The 17,751-nt window shown below is 40.1% G+C and overlaps 1 protein-coding gene across 1 annotated transcript in view; it reads left to right on the top strand.

Moving 5' to 3' along the window:
* The first annotated feature begins 5,138 nt into the window (after positions 1-5,138).
* ERO1B (endoplasmic reticulum oxidoreductase 1 beta) overlaps positions 5,139-17,751 on the top strand; it is a 54,878-nt gene continuing 42,265 nt past the window's right edge. Inside the window, exon 1 of the mRNA XM_063443369.1 lies at positions 5,139-5,405. Coding sequence (XP_063299439.1) covers positions 5,313-5,405 — 93 coding nt within the window. The 5' untranslated portion in view covers positions 5,139-5,312. The remainder of the gene's footprint in view (positions 5,406-17,751) is intronic.

Here is a 17,751-nt window from a genome sequence, read left to right as displayed (position 1 = left end):
GACCTCTAGTGGCTGTCTAGTAGACAGCCACTAGAGGTGGAGTTAACCCTGCAAGGTAATTATTGCAGTTTTTAAAAAACTGCAATAATTACACTTACAGGGTTAGGAGTAGTTGGCACCCAGACCACTCCAATGAGCAGAAGTGGTCTGGGTGCCAGGAGTGTCCCTTTAAGATACACCGGATTCTTAAAGGGACACTATAGTCACCTGAACAACTTTAGCTTAATGAAGCAGGTTTGGTGTATAGAACATGCCCCTGCAGCCTCACTGCTCAATCCTCTGCCATTTAGGAGTTAAATCCCTTTGTTTATGTACCCTAGTCACACCTCCCTGCATGTGACTTGCACAGACTTCCATAAACACTTCCTGTAAAGAGAGCCCAATTTAGGCTTTCTTTATTGCAAGTTCTGTTTAATTAAGATTTTCTTATCCCCTGTTAATAGCTTGCTAGACCCTGCAAGAGCCTCCTGTATGTGATTAAAGTTCAATTTAGAGATTGAGAAACAATTATTTAAGGTAAATTACATCTGTTTGAAAGTGAAACCAGTTTTATTTTCATGCAGGCTCTGTCAATCATAGCCAGGGGAGGTGTGGCTAGGGCTGCATAAACAGAAACAAAGTGATTTAACTCCTAAATGACAGTGAATTGAGCAGTAAAATTGCAGGGGAATGATCTATACTAAAACTGCTTTATTTAGCTAAAGTAATATAGGTGACTATAGTGTTCCTTTAACTATCAATGGTTGGAGTAGAGTATCTAGATACTCTGAAACTCTAGATGAGATTGAGTCGATCCCCGATATAATGGGACAGCTTAGTGAATGTTGTTGTGTATTTTTGGTAGATGGTAAAAAAAACTTGATTTTGAGATATGGTATGATAGATATTTGCCTTCCCTTTCAGTCAAGATTCCCTGTTTACCCCCTTTTGTATATATTTGTCGACTTTTTCTTTAATTATACGTGTAGGGTTTGTTGTCAACTTTTGGTATGTGCTGCCATTGGATGATATTCTCCCTGCATCTTGAGTATATTAGTCCTTCGAGAGGGCTACAACCCCTTTCCCCCCCTCCCACATTTATCCGCAAGTTTGATAAGCAATTTTTCATTATTTTGCATATTTTTTAGGACTCAGAGGCCTTGATTTCATCTGAAATCATGTTCTTGGGGAAGAAATGTGACTTCTCCTCAAGTTCTGTGTGCATATAATTGGTGTCCTGTTCTGTTTTTGCAGGGGTAACTTCTTGTGGGAAAAAAACTTTTAAGGCATAATTGTCTAATGAACTTGTTCATGTCTACAAAAAAATCAAATGTGTTAAGTTCTACGGTGGGGGCGAATTTAAAACATTTTCTAAGAACCTCTACCTTTTCTGTGGATAGAGGTTGTCCTGTAAGGTTTAAAATCTCATTAGAGTTCATTTCTTCCCCCTTTACTCTCTGTTCCTTGTTTCTTCTTCCACGATTTCTCAGTCTTTTATGGGCCTCTGGCGTTTGCCTGGGGATTCCCATGATATCCGGTTTCTGGGGCCATTTCAGTCTCTCTGTAATCGGGTCCTTTTGAAAGTTACATACATGCACGCACTCACTGACAGACACATGCACGCACTCACTGACAGACACATGCACGCACTCACTGACAGACACATGCACGCACTCACTGACAGACACATGCACGCACTCACTGACAGACACATGCACGCACTCACTGACAGACACATGCACGCACGCACTCACTGACAGACACATGCACGCACGCACTCACTGACAGACACATGCACGCACGCACTCACTGACAGACACATGCACGCACGCACTCACTGACAGACACATGCACGCACGCACTGACAGACACATGCACGCACGCACTCACTGACAGACACATGCACGCACGCACTCACTGACAGACACATGCACGCACGCACTCACTGACAGACACATGCACGCACGCACTCACTGACAGACACATGCACGCACGCACTCACTGACAGACACATGCACGCACGCACTCACTGACAGACACATGCACGCACGCACGCACTCACTGACAGACACATGCACGCACGCACTCACTGACAGACACATGCACGCACGCACTCACTGACAGACACATGCACGCACGCACTCACTCAGAAATCATAACTTTTATTTTAAAGGACCACTATAGGCACCCAGACCACTTCAGCTCAATGAAGTGGTCTGGGTGCCAGGTCCATCTAGTGTTATCCCTGCAGTTGTAAACATAGCAGTTTCAGAGCAAAATACTGTGTCCATAGCTGCCCAGAGCATAATACTGTGTCCAACGGCCTGCCTTCTATCCCAGGAGTCGAAGCACACACACCTGACCATCCAACTAATCTAAAATAAAATGTGATTTATAATACTAGGCAATCTTCTACCATTCTCCATGGTCCAATTCTGACGCTCATGTCCCCAATGAAGGCATTTTCGGCAGTGGGCAAGAGTTATCGGGGTCACGCTGACCAGTCTGCGACTACTCAGCCCCATACGCAGCAAACTGTGCGTTCTTATAAGAAACCCTCATGAATGTTTAAACACGTAGACATTCAAAGTTTTTTTTTCTTCAGGTGTATCCTTACATTTGTAAATAGCACATGTTCAGGATTGTGCATTGTTCCCTGGCAGCACCTGGAAATTTACACTGCTGTTTAACTTATTGTTGGAAAATCAAACACAAGATAAATGTAAAAAAGAAAATTCTTATTTTAAAAGAATACTATAACGTTAACAATACAACTATGTATTCCTAGTGTCTCTTTTCCTGCTGCTTTCTAGGTCCCCCTTCCCGGATGCCATAAAAGATGTATTTACCTCTTTCCATCGCTGAAGCTCTCAATGCACAGTTGGACTATTCTACCCTACTGATGTCCATGAGGGTCAGATCCAAATCCTTGCCTAATAGGCATGAGTGGCAGGCATTGTGCCCGCATTCAAAATTCCCCATAGAAAAGCATTGAATTGCTTTCCTATGGATCTTCCTTGTTGAGTTGTACTTGGGCTGTGCAGAGAAAGCTCCTCTAGTGACTGTCATAATTATTTATTTACAAGATATTTTACCAGGAAAGATAATGACCGCCACTAGTAGAGGAGTTAACCCTACAATGTAAACATTGCAGTTTCAACAAAACTGAAATGTCTTACATTGCAGAATTAAAGGAATACTATAGTCACCAAAACCTACTTTAACTTAACTAAGCAGTTATGGCGTATAGATCATGTCCCTGCAGTCTCACTTTCAATGCTGTGCCATTTAGGAGTTAAATCACTTTGTTTATGCAGCCCTAGCCACACCTCCCTGCATGTGACTTGCACAGCCTTCCTAAACATTTCTAGTAAAGAGTCATCTAATGTTTACACTTCCTTTATTGCAAATTCTGTTTAATTTAGAATGTCTTACCTACTGTACTGTAAATCGCCTGCTAGACCTTGCAGGAGCCTTATGCGTTTGCTTAAAGTTCAATTTGCAGAGCAGGAAATATAAACTTTTAAAGTAAGTTACATCTGATTCAAAATGAAACCATTATTTTTCATGCAGGCTGTGTCAGTCACAGCCAGGGGAAGTGTGGCTAGGGATGCACAAATAGAAACAAAAGTGATTTAACTCCTAAATGGCAGTGAATTGAGCAATGAAACTTCAGAAGCATGATCTATAATCTAAAACGGCTTCATTAAGATAAAACTGTTTTTGTGACTATAGCGTCCCTTTAAGTGGACAGGGACACTGCACCCGCAACTCTTCATTAAGAAAAAGTGGTCTGTGTGCCTATAGTGTTCTTTTAACAAATCTAGCTCTTTTGACACCATCTGGAAGACCGCACCTAAAGGTATATTTAAAGGGACTCTCCAGGTAGGTGATTTTACTCACCTCGTTCCAGCGCCGGGAGCCTCGTGAAGCCACGCCCCCTATTTCGTCAAAATTACGAAATAGGCGGGCGCGAGCAGGGAGCAATCAGACGCTTCCATTTGGAAGCGTCATTGCTCCCTTGTGCGCATGCGCGGCTAAGCCGCACATGCGCACTACCGCCCGCCCCCCTCTCTTTGCCCGCCCCCCTCCTCCGCTGACAGGCTGGAGAGAAAAGGCGCGCACACACAGTGCCTTCTCTCTCCTGAACACGTCAGACGTATTTTAATACGTCTGACGTGTACAGGGCCTTTTTAGGGCCCTGCGTGATAGGAAGTCCCTCTAGTGGCCGTCTGAGTGACTGCCACTGGAGGTATTCCTATCAATAAATGTAAACACTGTATTTTCTCTGAAAATACAGTGTTTACATGAGAGAGGCTGCAGGGAGCTATAGATCTCACCTGAACAACTACATTAAGCTGTAGTTGTTCAGGTGACTATAGTGTCCCTTTAACCCTTGTTTTGTAAAAACATGGGTTAAGATTACAGGGCCACAGTCACTACACTCAGATTACTTCATTAAAATGAAGTGGTCTTGGTGCATTTAGTGATCTAACACCTTCCCAAAAGACGTGTTATTCATGTTTGTCATTTGTAAGGTTGTGGTAAATAAAACTAATAACAGCTGCTTAATGCCTACTGTAAGATATACAAGTGGAACGACTTATATAATTAGGCTTTATTTTGTAGTCCATTTTAATAACGGTATCCCATGCTAGGAAGTTCATACCTAGCCTCTCAGATCGTCCTTACTATTGCGTTCTAGCCAGCAATACTCGGAGGTCGGTATAACAGGATTGAAGTTACCGTTATGTTCTCTATGTCGTCTTCTTCCCTTGAACAGTCTACGTGCTTGTTTCTGATTGGCTGATTGTGGGAGAGGGCTCATACATCGCTGCTGGTGCACTATCTTTGGCGTCTAATTCACAGGCCGGTTTCCTTGGTAACCGCTTCCTGTTACGATGCTCTATGCCGGCTCGGTGGGCAGAGCTCTGCTGCAGCACATGGTATCAGCAAAGCAAACCGTTCTATGGATAGAACGCATTACGCCAGAAGCTGCCTGTTAACCCTCTGAGTGCTAGGTGTGCTTATGCGATGTACTGGGCACGTTTCTGGCAGTCATTGGGTTAAAGGCGGCTATAGCGGTACCTCTGTGTGTGCTTACTGTAAGGAGGCGGGCGCTCTCTGCACATAGACAACTACCTGTTTGTGTCCCACCCCCTGCTCTACCAGGGCAGAGGGTATAGCGCTGGTCTGTTACCCACTGTCATATGGGTGTTCAGGTTGCGCAGTAAGCAGGGGAGGAAAGAAGGGGGCATCACTTGACTTTATTAGAAAGGTGGGGAAGACACCTGCCGGGTCTTGTCTGGGTACAGATCCCTGTTAGTAACAGTATGGTCAAAGCCGCATGGGAGAGTTTCTGCAAAGCGACCCATATCCTCCTGCTCCTAACGCTTACCCTCACTCCGAGCGGCAGCAGGCTCCAGGTGAGTGGCAGTGGGACTCTTACTCCTGTGCTACTTCCTTTGCATCGGGATCAGACACTAACTTGATCATATCTGCTCAAATAATGACAGAAAAAATACTAGACTGCGGTGGTCATTGCAGTTGTGACACTACAACTCCTGTGCTGCGTAGCCAGCCTTAAAGATGGTAAAACATCCGGGATTTGCAGTTCTACCTGTTGGCAAAACTCGTGCTTGGTGTGAGTAATGGGCAGATCACTTAGAACTGAAACATCAATATGCAAGCAGAACAGGACAGCATGAAACAGAGCTTGTAGCCAATGCTACTGGTGGGAAATGTAACCCAGATATCTGAGTATTTTTTTTGTTTGTTTTTTGTGCAGTGCTAATATTGCAGCTGCATACTTTTTCAAGTATTGCCTAAATTACTGTTTCTTATATTTGAAACTCTTGAACTGGTTTACAATGTTACTCATATTTTAATAACCAAGACTATAATAATTAGCAGTGATTAGTTAAATGATTTTAATTAGAAAGAAAATAAAATCTTCAACACATATGTATGGTTAGCAACACTATTTTGGCCTGCAACTTAAAATTCCACAATAAATTCCCAGTTTAGTGAATATCCCTGCTTGTTTTTTTTTATTAGATGGGACAGAGCCACGTCAGTGCTCTGAATTTCATTTGTTTTTTGACATTGTAGCATATATGCCAGAGACATGTGGTCCAGTAAATATTTGGATAAGGATTTGTATCTCACTCATAAAAAATAGGTTACAGATTATGAAAGGGCAATTTTTGTTTTCCGTGATGAATACATGTTTTACATCTAGGCTACCTTTTCTTTTCATTTTGATGATAGATTCATGAATTAAACTAGGAAATTGTAAGCCACATCTACAAGTATGAAAGGGAACTGGGAAGAGGACATTAACCCAAGTAATGTACTAGATTAGAGGAAAACACAAAAGTGGAAAGTTGGTAACAGCCATTGTGTAAGCTAGTGGACTAAAAATATTGTAAACCAAATGGATAAGAAAAAAAAGTACATTAGTTCTGTGGCAAAAAGAGAGAACTGTTTAAGAGCAAAGTAAAAGGGCAAACCTTTTTTATTTTTTATTTTTATACTGTGCCCTAGCTTGTAAAAAAAAATTAGAGGTAGCTGATTTCAAAATCCTGTAGTACAAAACCGTATACTAGAGAACAGTCAGGGAAGTTGGAAATAAACTGCATTTAGTTGTAACTTTTCTGGTGATTACAGTGTACCTTTTTAATGGTCAATATTGCCTAAAAAATGTTAAGGTCTTTCTGAACTACCCATTAACCTTGAGTGATTAACTCCCTCTTATTGCATGAAGCAGGTACGTACTTTTTAATAAGTAATGCTCAGTCCTGTGTACCCTGTAGTCCCCAGACATTTTTACCTCTCTGCTGGATTATGCGGACACCATGTAAAGAATAATGGTCCCACTGTGTCCAGATGGTCCAGATAAGGGTGGGAAACTCTTTCTAAAACATAAAAAAACAAAAAAAAACATTTATGTATTTGTGCAAAATTAAACTATTTTGGTAAATCTTAGTTGGCTATTGAAATATACCATTACCTGAGAAGTGTCACTTCTTTATAAATCAAAGTGAGGTTTTTAATTAAATTAGTTGAATTTAAGAGCAAATTGTGTGTTTGCTATTAAAGTATATGTTTTTTTTTTCCTGACTTCATTTTCTTACATGTTATCTTTAGTACTTCTTTATCAGATGGACTCTATCCTTGAATTATTTTAAGATTCATTTTGCACCTGTGACCAGGCAACGCATGCTGCAGCAAAACAAGTATTCCCTGCAGGGCTGTGCTTGATGACTGGGTGTTTGTTTCAGAGTAATTAAATCAATTTTGCATGCACTGATGCTTTGCTGAGTGTAACTGTGAAAATTAAATGTTTGGGATCTCAAAATATTTTAAAGGGACACCCAGACCACTTAATCTCAACCCCTTTTTTAGGTAGGGTAACAATATAGTTTTAGGAATGCATATTTGTATTCCGAACGCTATAGTGTTACTTTAAAGAGCACCTTTCATGCCCCAAACTACTAATGCTCTTTTGAACTGACATCTCTCAGTTTAGACAAACAGGGCAAATTACAGAAGACCAAAGGAGTACGGCTCAGTGGTGGGTGTTGATAAACACCAACAAAGCTCCTAAAATGGCGGCTCTGGAATGTAGGTAAGATAGATATCTCGGTTTTACATTGAGTAGATCCTGTATTTCTGTGATACGTGATGTATTCAATTTACCGTATTTGGAGAGGATTCAAGGTAAGTACATTTTATTTTAGTATGGATGCACTTTAATGCAAGTTGTCTTTCCCAACCATATCTGTCAGCAAGTTTGTTTTTCTGTTTGTGTCAGTTTCATCATTTTTAGTGCTGTGGATAGTCACTCTAAATGCCATAAACACTACAGTTTATTCGGGTGCAGTTCCTCCATCTATATTTGGATAGCTGCGATGTCCTCTAAGCTCACAGCTCATTATTCTTGCTGTAAACATTGGACAGATAATGAGGGAGTGAAACTGGTTGTTATTTTGAAGGCAGCAGATGGTGGTTGCATTGGGTGCTGGAAAGAAACACCTTATTTTGTCAAAACTTTAAAAATTGTTTTAAAGTGACACAATAGGCACCCAGGCTACTTCATCTCATTGAAGTGGTCTGGGTGCAGTGCCCCTGTCTGGTTAACCCTTCATTTGTATTTATGGCAGATATTGAGAACATTCAATAATTACCTTGCAGGATTAACACCACCTTTAGTGGCTGTCTGGGTTCGTGGTGTACTTTAGGACTGCTAAATGACGCTGGGCATAATCACGCTTTGAAGGAAGACATCCAGCGTAAGCTAAAACCCCATAGGAAAGCATTGATTCAATGGGAAAGTCCTAGTGCAGTTGGCGGAGCCTGACCCAGGAACATCGGCGCTGGATTGGAAAATGTGGGTTTTTGCAAGCCAGTTTTGTGAATAGGAAGTCACTGATTGATTAAGAGCGTCAGATGACTTCTCATCCAATTGGAGCACCCCTGCCGGGCGGGATTCCACACCATCTGAAAGTAAAATTTCTGAATGCCACCTGGGAAGAGTGGAGACTGGCGCTGGAGGAAACTTTGGAGTTAACCTTTCGAGAATGGTTTAACACCTCAAGGTGAGAGTGCATCCAAAGTCCTCCTGATACCATACTAACTTCATATATGTGAAGTTGTTATGGTGCCATAAGCAGCCTAAACGGACTCTTTAATTTTAAATGTACACTCATTCAAAGATATTTTAGATTTGCATTCACATGCTTACTATCTGCAAAATGTATATTCTTATCTCTGAGAGTAATACAATGGACATGAAGAGGGGTTACAGAATTAGTGCTGCTTAGAAAAACAAATTAATCTCTAGGCTCAAGTGCAATCTTAATAAAAACTAAATGACATAGAAACATTTTAAAATATTTTTTAAGGATCAATCTAATATTCTAACTAATAAGAAATTCATTGAAGGAATCCTATTGTGCCAGGAAAAGAAACCTTTTTTTTCTGGCACTATAGGGTTATTAGGTGTTAAAACCCCTTCAGCCACTTTACTTAATCCAGCGCCGGTCCCCCTTGGCGCCGGTGACCTCTCCTCCCTCTGCCGTCGTCAGCTCCCAAGTGGAGCCGAATGCGCATGCGCGGCAAGGGCCGCACACGCTTTCAAACCACCTAGGAAAGCAGTACTTTCAGTACTTTCCTATGGACGTCCAACGTGAGTTCAATGCAATTTTCACACTGAGAATCGCGGAAGCGGCCTCTAGAGGCTGGATAAACATTGCAATGTAAACACTATGTTTTCAGCTGCAGGGTTAAAACTAGTGGGACCTGGGACCCAGACTAGTTCATTGAGCTGAAGTGGTTTGGATGCCTATAGTGGTAAGCCTCCGACCACTTACCTTATCGGTCCGCCGATCTGCCGACATCGGGATCGGTCGGACCGTCGCTCTCACGCCGGGAAAGGATGCATTAAGCATCAGGGCCGCTGGCCACTATGCGTGGCGCATGCATACCGGTGCCATCAGGTCAGAAGAGCTGTAAACAGAGCTCAATGCACATGTACCTTTTGGAGGCGTGGTTATGATAATCACGCCCCAATCATGTAAAAGCCCAGTCTGCCCCTAAAACAGTGCCCTATTGTGGTTCCTAGTGTGCCTTGTGTCTCTAGTGTCCCCTCAGCGCGTTCCTGTATCCTTATGTTAGTTCTTTGGTTTTGACCCGGCTTGCTCTTGACTATTCTGATTTCTGGTTTCCCTGACTCTGCTTCGTTCCTCGCTCTTTGTATTTCTGGCTTCCCTTGACCCTGGCTTGTTTCTGGCGTTTCTTGTAGTTTCTATTCTATCCGGCCATTCTAAGGACCGACTTAGGGACTTTATTTCTGTCTCTATTATACTGCTGGTTTTCACTCTGCTTATTGGTTAAAAACGTTACAATAGTGGTCCTTTAAGTAAATATGAATACAGATTATGTCCTTTTTGTTTTAACTTTAGGCTTATCCTACTGTGTCCCATAAAATAAGTTTATTATTATTGAGATTTATATAGCGCCATCAGATTCTGCAGCGCTTTGCATTATTATAAGACGGGGGCTTTAACTATAAATAGGACAATTACAATAAAACGTACAGGAATGGTAGGTTGAAGCTCAAACAAGCTTACAGTCTATAGAAGGTGGGGTATAAAACACAGGACAGGAAATGGCAATCAAATAAGTTGGGAATTAAGCAGAGTTGGAGGAGAGAGTAGAGTGCTGCCCTTTAGGAGAGAGCAAGAGACAGGTATGTAAGGTAGAGGTTACTCTGGGAGGCCATACGTTTTCTTAAAGAGATGGGTTTTAAGGCACTTCTTAAAAGATGCAAGACTATGGGAGACTCTGATGGCGGTAGACAGGCTATTCCATAGGAAGGGAGCCACCTGCGAGAAGTCCTGCAAGCGTGAGTTGGATGTACAGGTGCGAGCAACGGACAGGAGAAGGTCACATGCAGAGTGGAGAGACCGAGAAGGGGCATACCTATGGATTTGTGAAAATATATGAGGGGCTAGAATTGTTAAGTGCTTTATAGGTATGGGTTAGCACTTTAAATTGACTTCTATACGATACAGGGAGCCAATGTAAGGACTGACAGAGGTGTGAGGTGTGAGAGAACCGACTAGAGAGGAAAATCAGTCTGGCGGCAGCATTCATTACAGACTATAGCGGGGCAATACGGCTTTTGGGAAGACCAATTAGGAGAGGGTTACAATAATCAATGCTGGAAATTACTAGAGCATGGACAAGCTCCTTGGTAGCGTCTTACGTAAGAAAGGGGCGGATACGGGCTATGTTTTTAAATGAAAGAAACAGAACCTTTCTTAAGCTCTCCACCCATTGTAAAGTTTTGCCAACTTTACTGCTATAAATGAGGAAAAGGGGTGTGGGTGTGTGTGTGTTTGGAAACATAAGAAGCCGTGTGTATAATAATGGTGATGCAAGTCGGTTGTGGTGTGCGGAAAACCGACGTATGTTTAGACCTGTAAATAAAAGAGGTCCCACCTAAATAAACAGTAAATACATTTTTTTTAAAATGTATAAATAATTTAAATAAAGTGGAGAGGTGGGTCAGATGACATGAGAAGGGATGGCCCAGGTAAGGGATAGGGTTAAACTCCTCCCACAAATACAGTTTTGCGGCCCTTAAAACACACACACATATATATATATATATATATATATATATATATATATATATATATATATATATATATATATATGATACAAAATTACCGGCACTCAAGGATTGACAGTACTTCAAATCTTCATTTATTTCGAAGACAGAAATCGACGTTTCAGCTCCTCACAGGAGCTTTCATCAGGACTTTCATTGTGTCCTGATGAAAGCTCCTGTGAGGAGCTGAAACGTCGATTTCTGTCTTCGAAATAAATGAAGATTTGAAGTACTGTCAATCCTTGAGTGCCGGTAATTTTGTATCTTGTATTATTTAGCCACCAGAGCACCAGGTAATTTTTTCCATTATTGAAGTTGGAGTGCAGTGGTTCTCTGGATTTATATATATATATATATATATATATATATATATATATATATATATATATATATATATAATGACATTCTTCTTCTTTATATTCAGTTTACTTTGATAACTCTTTTTGTTTATACTATATTTTTTCTGTTTCTTTTTATTTCCCTATTGCATTTTGATATGTGACCCTTGGATGTCTGGTCTTTTTTTTTTTTTATTAGCCCATTATAAAGAGGCAATTTTCTATATCATTGATAAACTGTATTATTTACATCCCTCGGGAATAGATTTTTTTTTCCAGATAAGGCTGTGTTAGCGCATGCCCTTGTTGATCCCTTACATGGGACCAGTGCAGCCACACTTTGGAACATAGTATAGGTTCCACTTGCCGATTTGACTTATTTGCGCATGCCCATTATGATCCCCTAGATGAGATAGGCGCAACCGCACTATGCGTTCTTTTTTGCCTAGTTAAGTTTGGATTTTGTCTCAGCGCACATGCACGAACAGATACTGCTGCCTTCGTGCTGGCGGAGGCAGTCTGCCTTGTTACCAATATACCTTGTTACCAATATATGTTAGTATATAATGGTAACACGGTCCTTTGTACCACATGCTCCCTTGATAAAGGCGGATTCGCCGAAACGTTGGGGGCTATTTTTTGTATTTGATGTCTGTACCCTTCTCTCATATTTCCTGTTGTTCTTGGTATGCATATTTTTGTGTATCAGTATATACAGGTATCTAATATACTGTTGCTCTGAATTAGTGGTTATACCACTTTAATTGGATCTTTTTTTGATCAATTCTGTTTTTGTTCCTATTTTGACTTTATCTGCAATTATTGTTTGCATATTGGATAGAGATGTTTTAACATTTCCAATTCTTTAATATCTATACTGATACCTGTTATACATGTGTTTTTTGTATAATAAGGCTTTTTTGTATTTCACTCAGTTGTGCTACTCCTTCTAGTACTATATAGCTATATAGATAGAAGCAGATTAGATCATCTTTATTTTTGGTGACAGCTACTTTAAATCTGCTATCATTTTTGCAAATTGCAGCACTTACCAGTAATCGCAACATTGAATAAAGTTAGGCATGTTTAAAAATACCCATGAAGCTCATGATGTTTGGTGCTTGAAGTGTGTGTGTTTAAATGTTTGCATACATTTTTTTGCCTCTGTGTAGAAAATGGTAGGGCAGCATTTAAGTTACATAATTTCTAAAGCAGAGGATAACATTTCAGGAAGTGTATTTTCTTTGGTGTTTAGCAACATTTTGTGTAGGTTTTTTGTTTTTCTCTTCCCTCTTTTAGAATATCAGATGGTATTAATATCAAGTCAAGTCATACTACAGCTCAAATCAGCCTTTGTCCCAGAAGCCTGCATTTTAAAGCCGATAAGGAGTTGCCATGTGTTTGTTCTCAACTGTGTTTATTCTGGTCACTGACCACCGTTTTAATTTAAATATCTCCAACACCTCTTCTTTTTCTCCTGACAACTGGACACGTTTATTATTTATTTATTTTGTGTTTGTCCAGAACAAGTTCCTTCATCCATTCCTAAACAGAAACCACACTCTTCAACCTTGGTGTCACCTTTTATTTCTTTCTAAATTTTAATTTCTTATAAGGAAGATTTTTCATTCCTCTTATTACTATTTACTATGCCATTTCCCATTTTGCACCTTGGTCTCCTATGCCACATTTTACACTAATATCTGTCCTGTATTTTACCCTATGTCCCCCTATGCCATTATCATGTAATACTTCACCCCTGGTCACAGGGCCAGTTTTTTGTTTCTTATGTCTAAGCACCATAATCTCAATCTCAATAGCACATTGAAGTGGTTGTGGTACTAGTGAGCTGTTCCTCAGTCCTTTTGCATGATGTTTTTGAATGGTTTTAATAGTCATGGGTCACTCAGCCACCCACTGCATAGCCCCTCGCTTGCTTTATTGGTAATGCAAAATTTACACTCCTGTATTAGAGGTATAAATTTTGTCCATGTTTGGAGAGCAGTGGTAGAGCCACTGTAAACGGCATATGCTCTCTGTCTGTAAGGTTTAGCATGTCCACGTTTTTCCCTCAACTCCCCTCTGCTTTTATTTATTTTTAATCATGCTTTTATTTAAATTATACACAAGGAAAATTAGGAAGTACTTTTTCTTTATATTTAAGCTTCTAAGCTTCAGGTTGACAAAGGGTTTACTCAAGTTCCACTTTGTCATTGACTGCCAGCCTGTACTCACCTACTTCCTTTGTCTCTCGTGCAAATATGAGAGTCAACAAAGGTTCATTGGAAGCGCTGCTAGCCCCTAAAACAAAAGTGCAAATATCATCTCTAAAAGCAGAAGTGGTCATGGAGGCTGAAAACCCTTTAATCCTAGCATTGAGTAAACCGTTTGCATCAATAACCTTAACAGGAACTACCCCATCTACATACGGAGAGGACTATTCCAATTACAGATTCTTTATAGAATCTAGCATGTGATTGGGATAGTCTTTAACCAGAATTTAGATTATGAGTAGTCTATTTGAAAATATTTTCACTTGTACTGTAATACCAGTTTGGGGGGGAAACTATTTTTATTTTTTTTCTTCTTCATTAAACAATCTTTTATGTAACCACTTCTGTAGTTCTGCAGCAAATATTTTCTTACAGTCCGCTTTCCAGTTGACTCCTTGTGTCATTTTATGCACATAAAGTTATGACTAGCACAAAATGCAGATCCCAAATACCTCCCGAGCCACATTATTTGAACATTTCAAGTATATATTTTCTCACTTTTAAGTTCTGCTTTCATTGTTACTTTATACAGGAAAAACATCATGGGTGTATTTTATTTCTGTACTTTTTTTTTTTTTTTAAACGGCAGCTGAAATTAAGATATTTGTTTGGGTTCTAACTTCCAAATGTTTGACTTTTCCCTTTGGCAAATATACTAATTGTATTTAAAAACCATAAGTGGTATAGAAGTAGTATTTTTGTTCACCAAGAAGGTAGTAATTACAAGCTTTCAGCTTTAAATTATGCATGAAGTACTCTAATCTGTAAAAGAATGGATTGTGCTTTTGCAGCTTTGAATATATACATCTGGGGAAAAAAAAACATTGCATCTAAAACTGGCTAGGGCAAATGCTTTTAAGGTGGTGTACCGTAATCTGCCTTCAATTTTAATACATTAGATTGATATCAATTAAAAATAATTAATTGAGACCAAAGTATAAAGATTCGGTAACCGTGAAACACATGAGATCAGTACAGTGTTAATAGTTCATTGTATCTGTTTTATTTTAGCAGAGTAGGCACCTGCAATGTGGGGAGAGCAGGTGCCTACTAGGGAATCGACCGATTATCAGTGTGGCCGATATTATCGTCCGATATTCTGTATTTTCAGCAATATCGGTATCGGCCAATAAAGATACCGATATTGCCGATAATGCAGACAAGCCAAACATATTCATGGGCAAAAGTATTTTTTATTTTTTTACACAAACCAAAAAGATTTCTACATAGGCTAATTTAAAAAAAACAAAAAAAAAAAAACACAAAAACCCCACACACTCAATACAAGTTAGGAGCCAGTGTGTTTACATTTTAAGTGCTATGGCTCCCTGCATTCATGTGTCAAGGAGGTTTGCAACTCCTGCTAACTAAAAAGAATGGAAATATGAAGAACAATTAAAAACAAACAAACAAAAAAAAATTTTAATGTGATTTTTTTTAAATGCCCCCAACAAGCCCCCCATTTTACACACTTAACATACCTACACAAACACTCACTACACAAACACACACACACACACTGCATTCATTATATACACACACTACACAAACACATTGCAATAATTATATACACACATTACACAAACAGTCACGGCACAAACACACTGCATTCACTATACACACACACTACACAAACACACTGCATTCACTAATCAAATACTCTCACTGCATCCACTACACACACATATATTCTTGAAAACATAAAAAAATTCTGACATTCCAGCATGTAAATTTTGTTCATTTAACTTAATAATAATAAAAAAAAATAATAAATATGTTCAGTTAACAGTAGATTTGTGTAGAAATATATATTTATATTTTTTTGTAAATGTACAGAATGTAAGTTATCGGCTATTGGCCTGAAAGTTCAGATTATCGGTATCTGTATAGACTAATCAATATCGGTCGATCCCTAGTGCCTACTCTACCTTAGTAAGCATGGCAAACTCGCGGCTGGCCGTGCCGCAAAGATTTTAATTGTGGGCCACATGCCGCAAGATTGACATGCTTGCTGTAAAAAAATCTAGCTGCTTACCCCAAATTCCATCGTGGTATATTCATTTCAATCTCAATTTAAAGATATTAACCTGGCTTCCTCTTCCTGCTTCATGACGAAATAAATAATGGTGTTTGTATTTCATTGAAAGTGAACAAACACTTTTTATGTGTTGCAGAGAGGGATGTGGGAATGTATGTGGCAACATATGTTGCAGCAGAATTATCTGTGATGCATCAGTCATTGGAATTAAACTGAAAACGTTGCATTTTCAAAAATCCAGTCACAAAAAGTGAAGGGACACTCTTAACCAATTCATCTAATTGAAGTGGTTATGTTGCATGGAGTCCACGGGCACCTCCCCATTGTTTAGTATAACCGCTTTTGGATAGAATGAAGTGGTGCCTAGAGTGTCCCTTCTATCATCATGTTTGTATGCTTGCTAGATTTTGTTACACTGAATTAAATCCAATACATTACAAATTCCCAATAGCTTGTTAATTTTTTTTTTTAAATTACCTTTATCCATGACTTACAAATAGTGAATTGTGACATATGTGCCTCAAACTGCCTTCTGCCAACATTGCCTAAAAGGCTGCCAAATGATGAATGCAGTGCTTATAATGGGTTTTTTTTCATTTTTGTTTTTTTTTGCCAACATTGTGTTTTCTGCCAACATTAAAGGGCACCCAAACCATGTCTTCTTACAGAAATGGTCTGGATGTAGTGCCCCTATCTCAAACTCACCACAAACTCTTTAGTGTTTTGAAGTGGTGATGGTGGTAGGAGTATGTATATGTGCACATACAGAGATATTGCTAATTGTTTGCAGGGGCGCTAGTTGCACACGTGACATTGGCAGCCCAGAACAATGTTCTAAGGTGCCTTTGTCAATTATTTGCATAAATAAAGCACGCTGCTGGCAGACTTAAAAATTCCTCTCACACACTGTGTGCTCTGTCCCTCCTATCTCCATTGCACACAGTATTTGTAACTTTTATTAGAGTAAATACCTACTCTACTAAAAAGTTAAATGTGATAGAAAGCTGGATTAAAACTGGACAGTGCAGCCTTGTGTTGAAGGCTAAAACAAATTATTTCTTCCATGGTTTAACTCCATGCTTTAGTCTATGGAACAATGCTGGACGTCCTCACTCTTTGCATGAGGATGTCCATCGTCTTCACAATCCCCATAGGGAAGCATTGCCGTGTGTGTGTGTGTATTAGGCACCTCGTTCACAATGATGTTTGAGGACTCGGAGATGGAACCAGCGCCGAAAGGACTTCAGCGCTGGAATAGAGTAAGTGCTAAAAGGTTCAGAGGGATGCTGTAGTGTTAGGAATATGTATTCCAAACACTATAGTAGGGATCGACCGATTATCGTTCTGGCCGATATTCAGTGTTTTTCGGCAATATCTGTATCTGCCTATAGAAATACCGATATTGCCGATAATACATACCAGGACCGCCGGGCCCATGGCAAGCCCGGCGGTCCTGGGGGGGGCCCAGCAAGCTCTTACTTGCCTTCCCAGCAAGCTCTTACTTGCCTTCCCAGCAAGCTCTTACTTGCCTTCCCAGCAAGCTTTTACTTGCCTTCCCAGCAAGCTTTTACTTGCCTTCCCAGCAAGCTCTTACTTGCCTTCCCAGCAAGCTTTCTTCAGCTCCCCTGTTTAAGTCTCGCGAGTCCCGCGGCCATCAGAGCATTGCCACGGGTTACCATGGCAACGCTCCACGCGGCATGCAGGCCAAGAGAGTTAGACAGGGGAGCTGAAGGGAGCTGCTGGGAAGGTAAGTAAGAGCTTGCTGGGCCTCCACTGCACAGTCCAATGCTATATCCCCTCCCTGGTGAGGTAACAAGCAGGGAGGGGGGACTAAAAATAAATAATTTAAATATTTAAAAATAATAAATAAAAAAATGCCCCCCCCCACCCCATTTTACACACATTACATACACACACTGCATTCACTATATATACACACACACA

Source organism: Pelobates fuscus, chromosome 2 (genome assembly GCF_036172605.1).
Source record: "Pelobates fuscus isolate aPelFus1 chromosome 2, aPelFus1.pri, whole genome shotgun sequence".
Taxonomy (NCBI): domain Eukaryota; kingdom Metazoa; phylum Chordata; class Amphibia; order Anura; family Pelobatidae; genus Pelobates; species Pelobates fuscus.
Note: the sequence above shows the minus strand (reverse complement) of the source record. Positions and strands in the feature narration are given on the sequence as shown.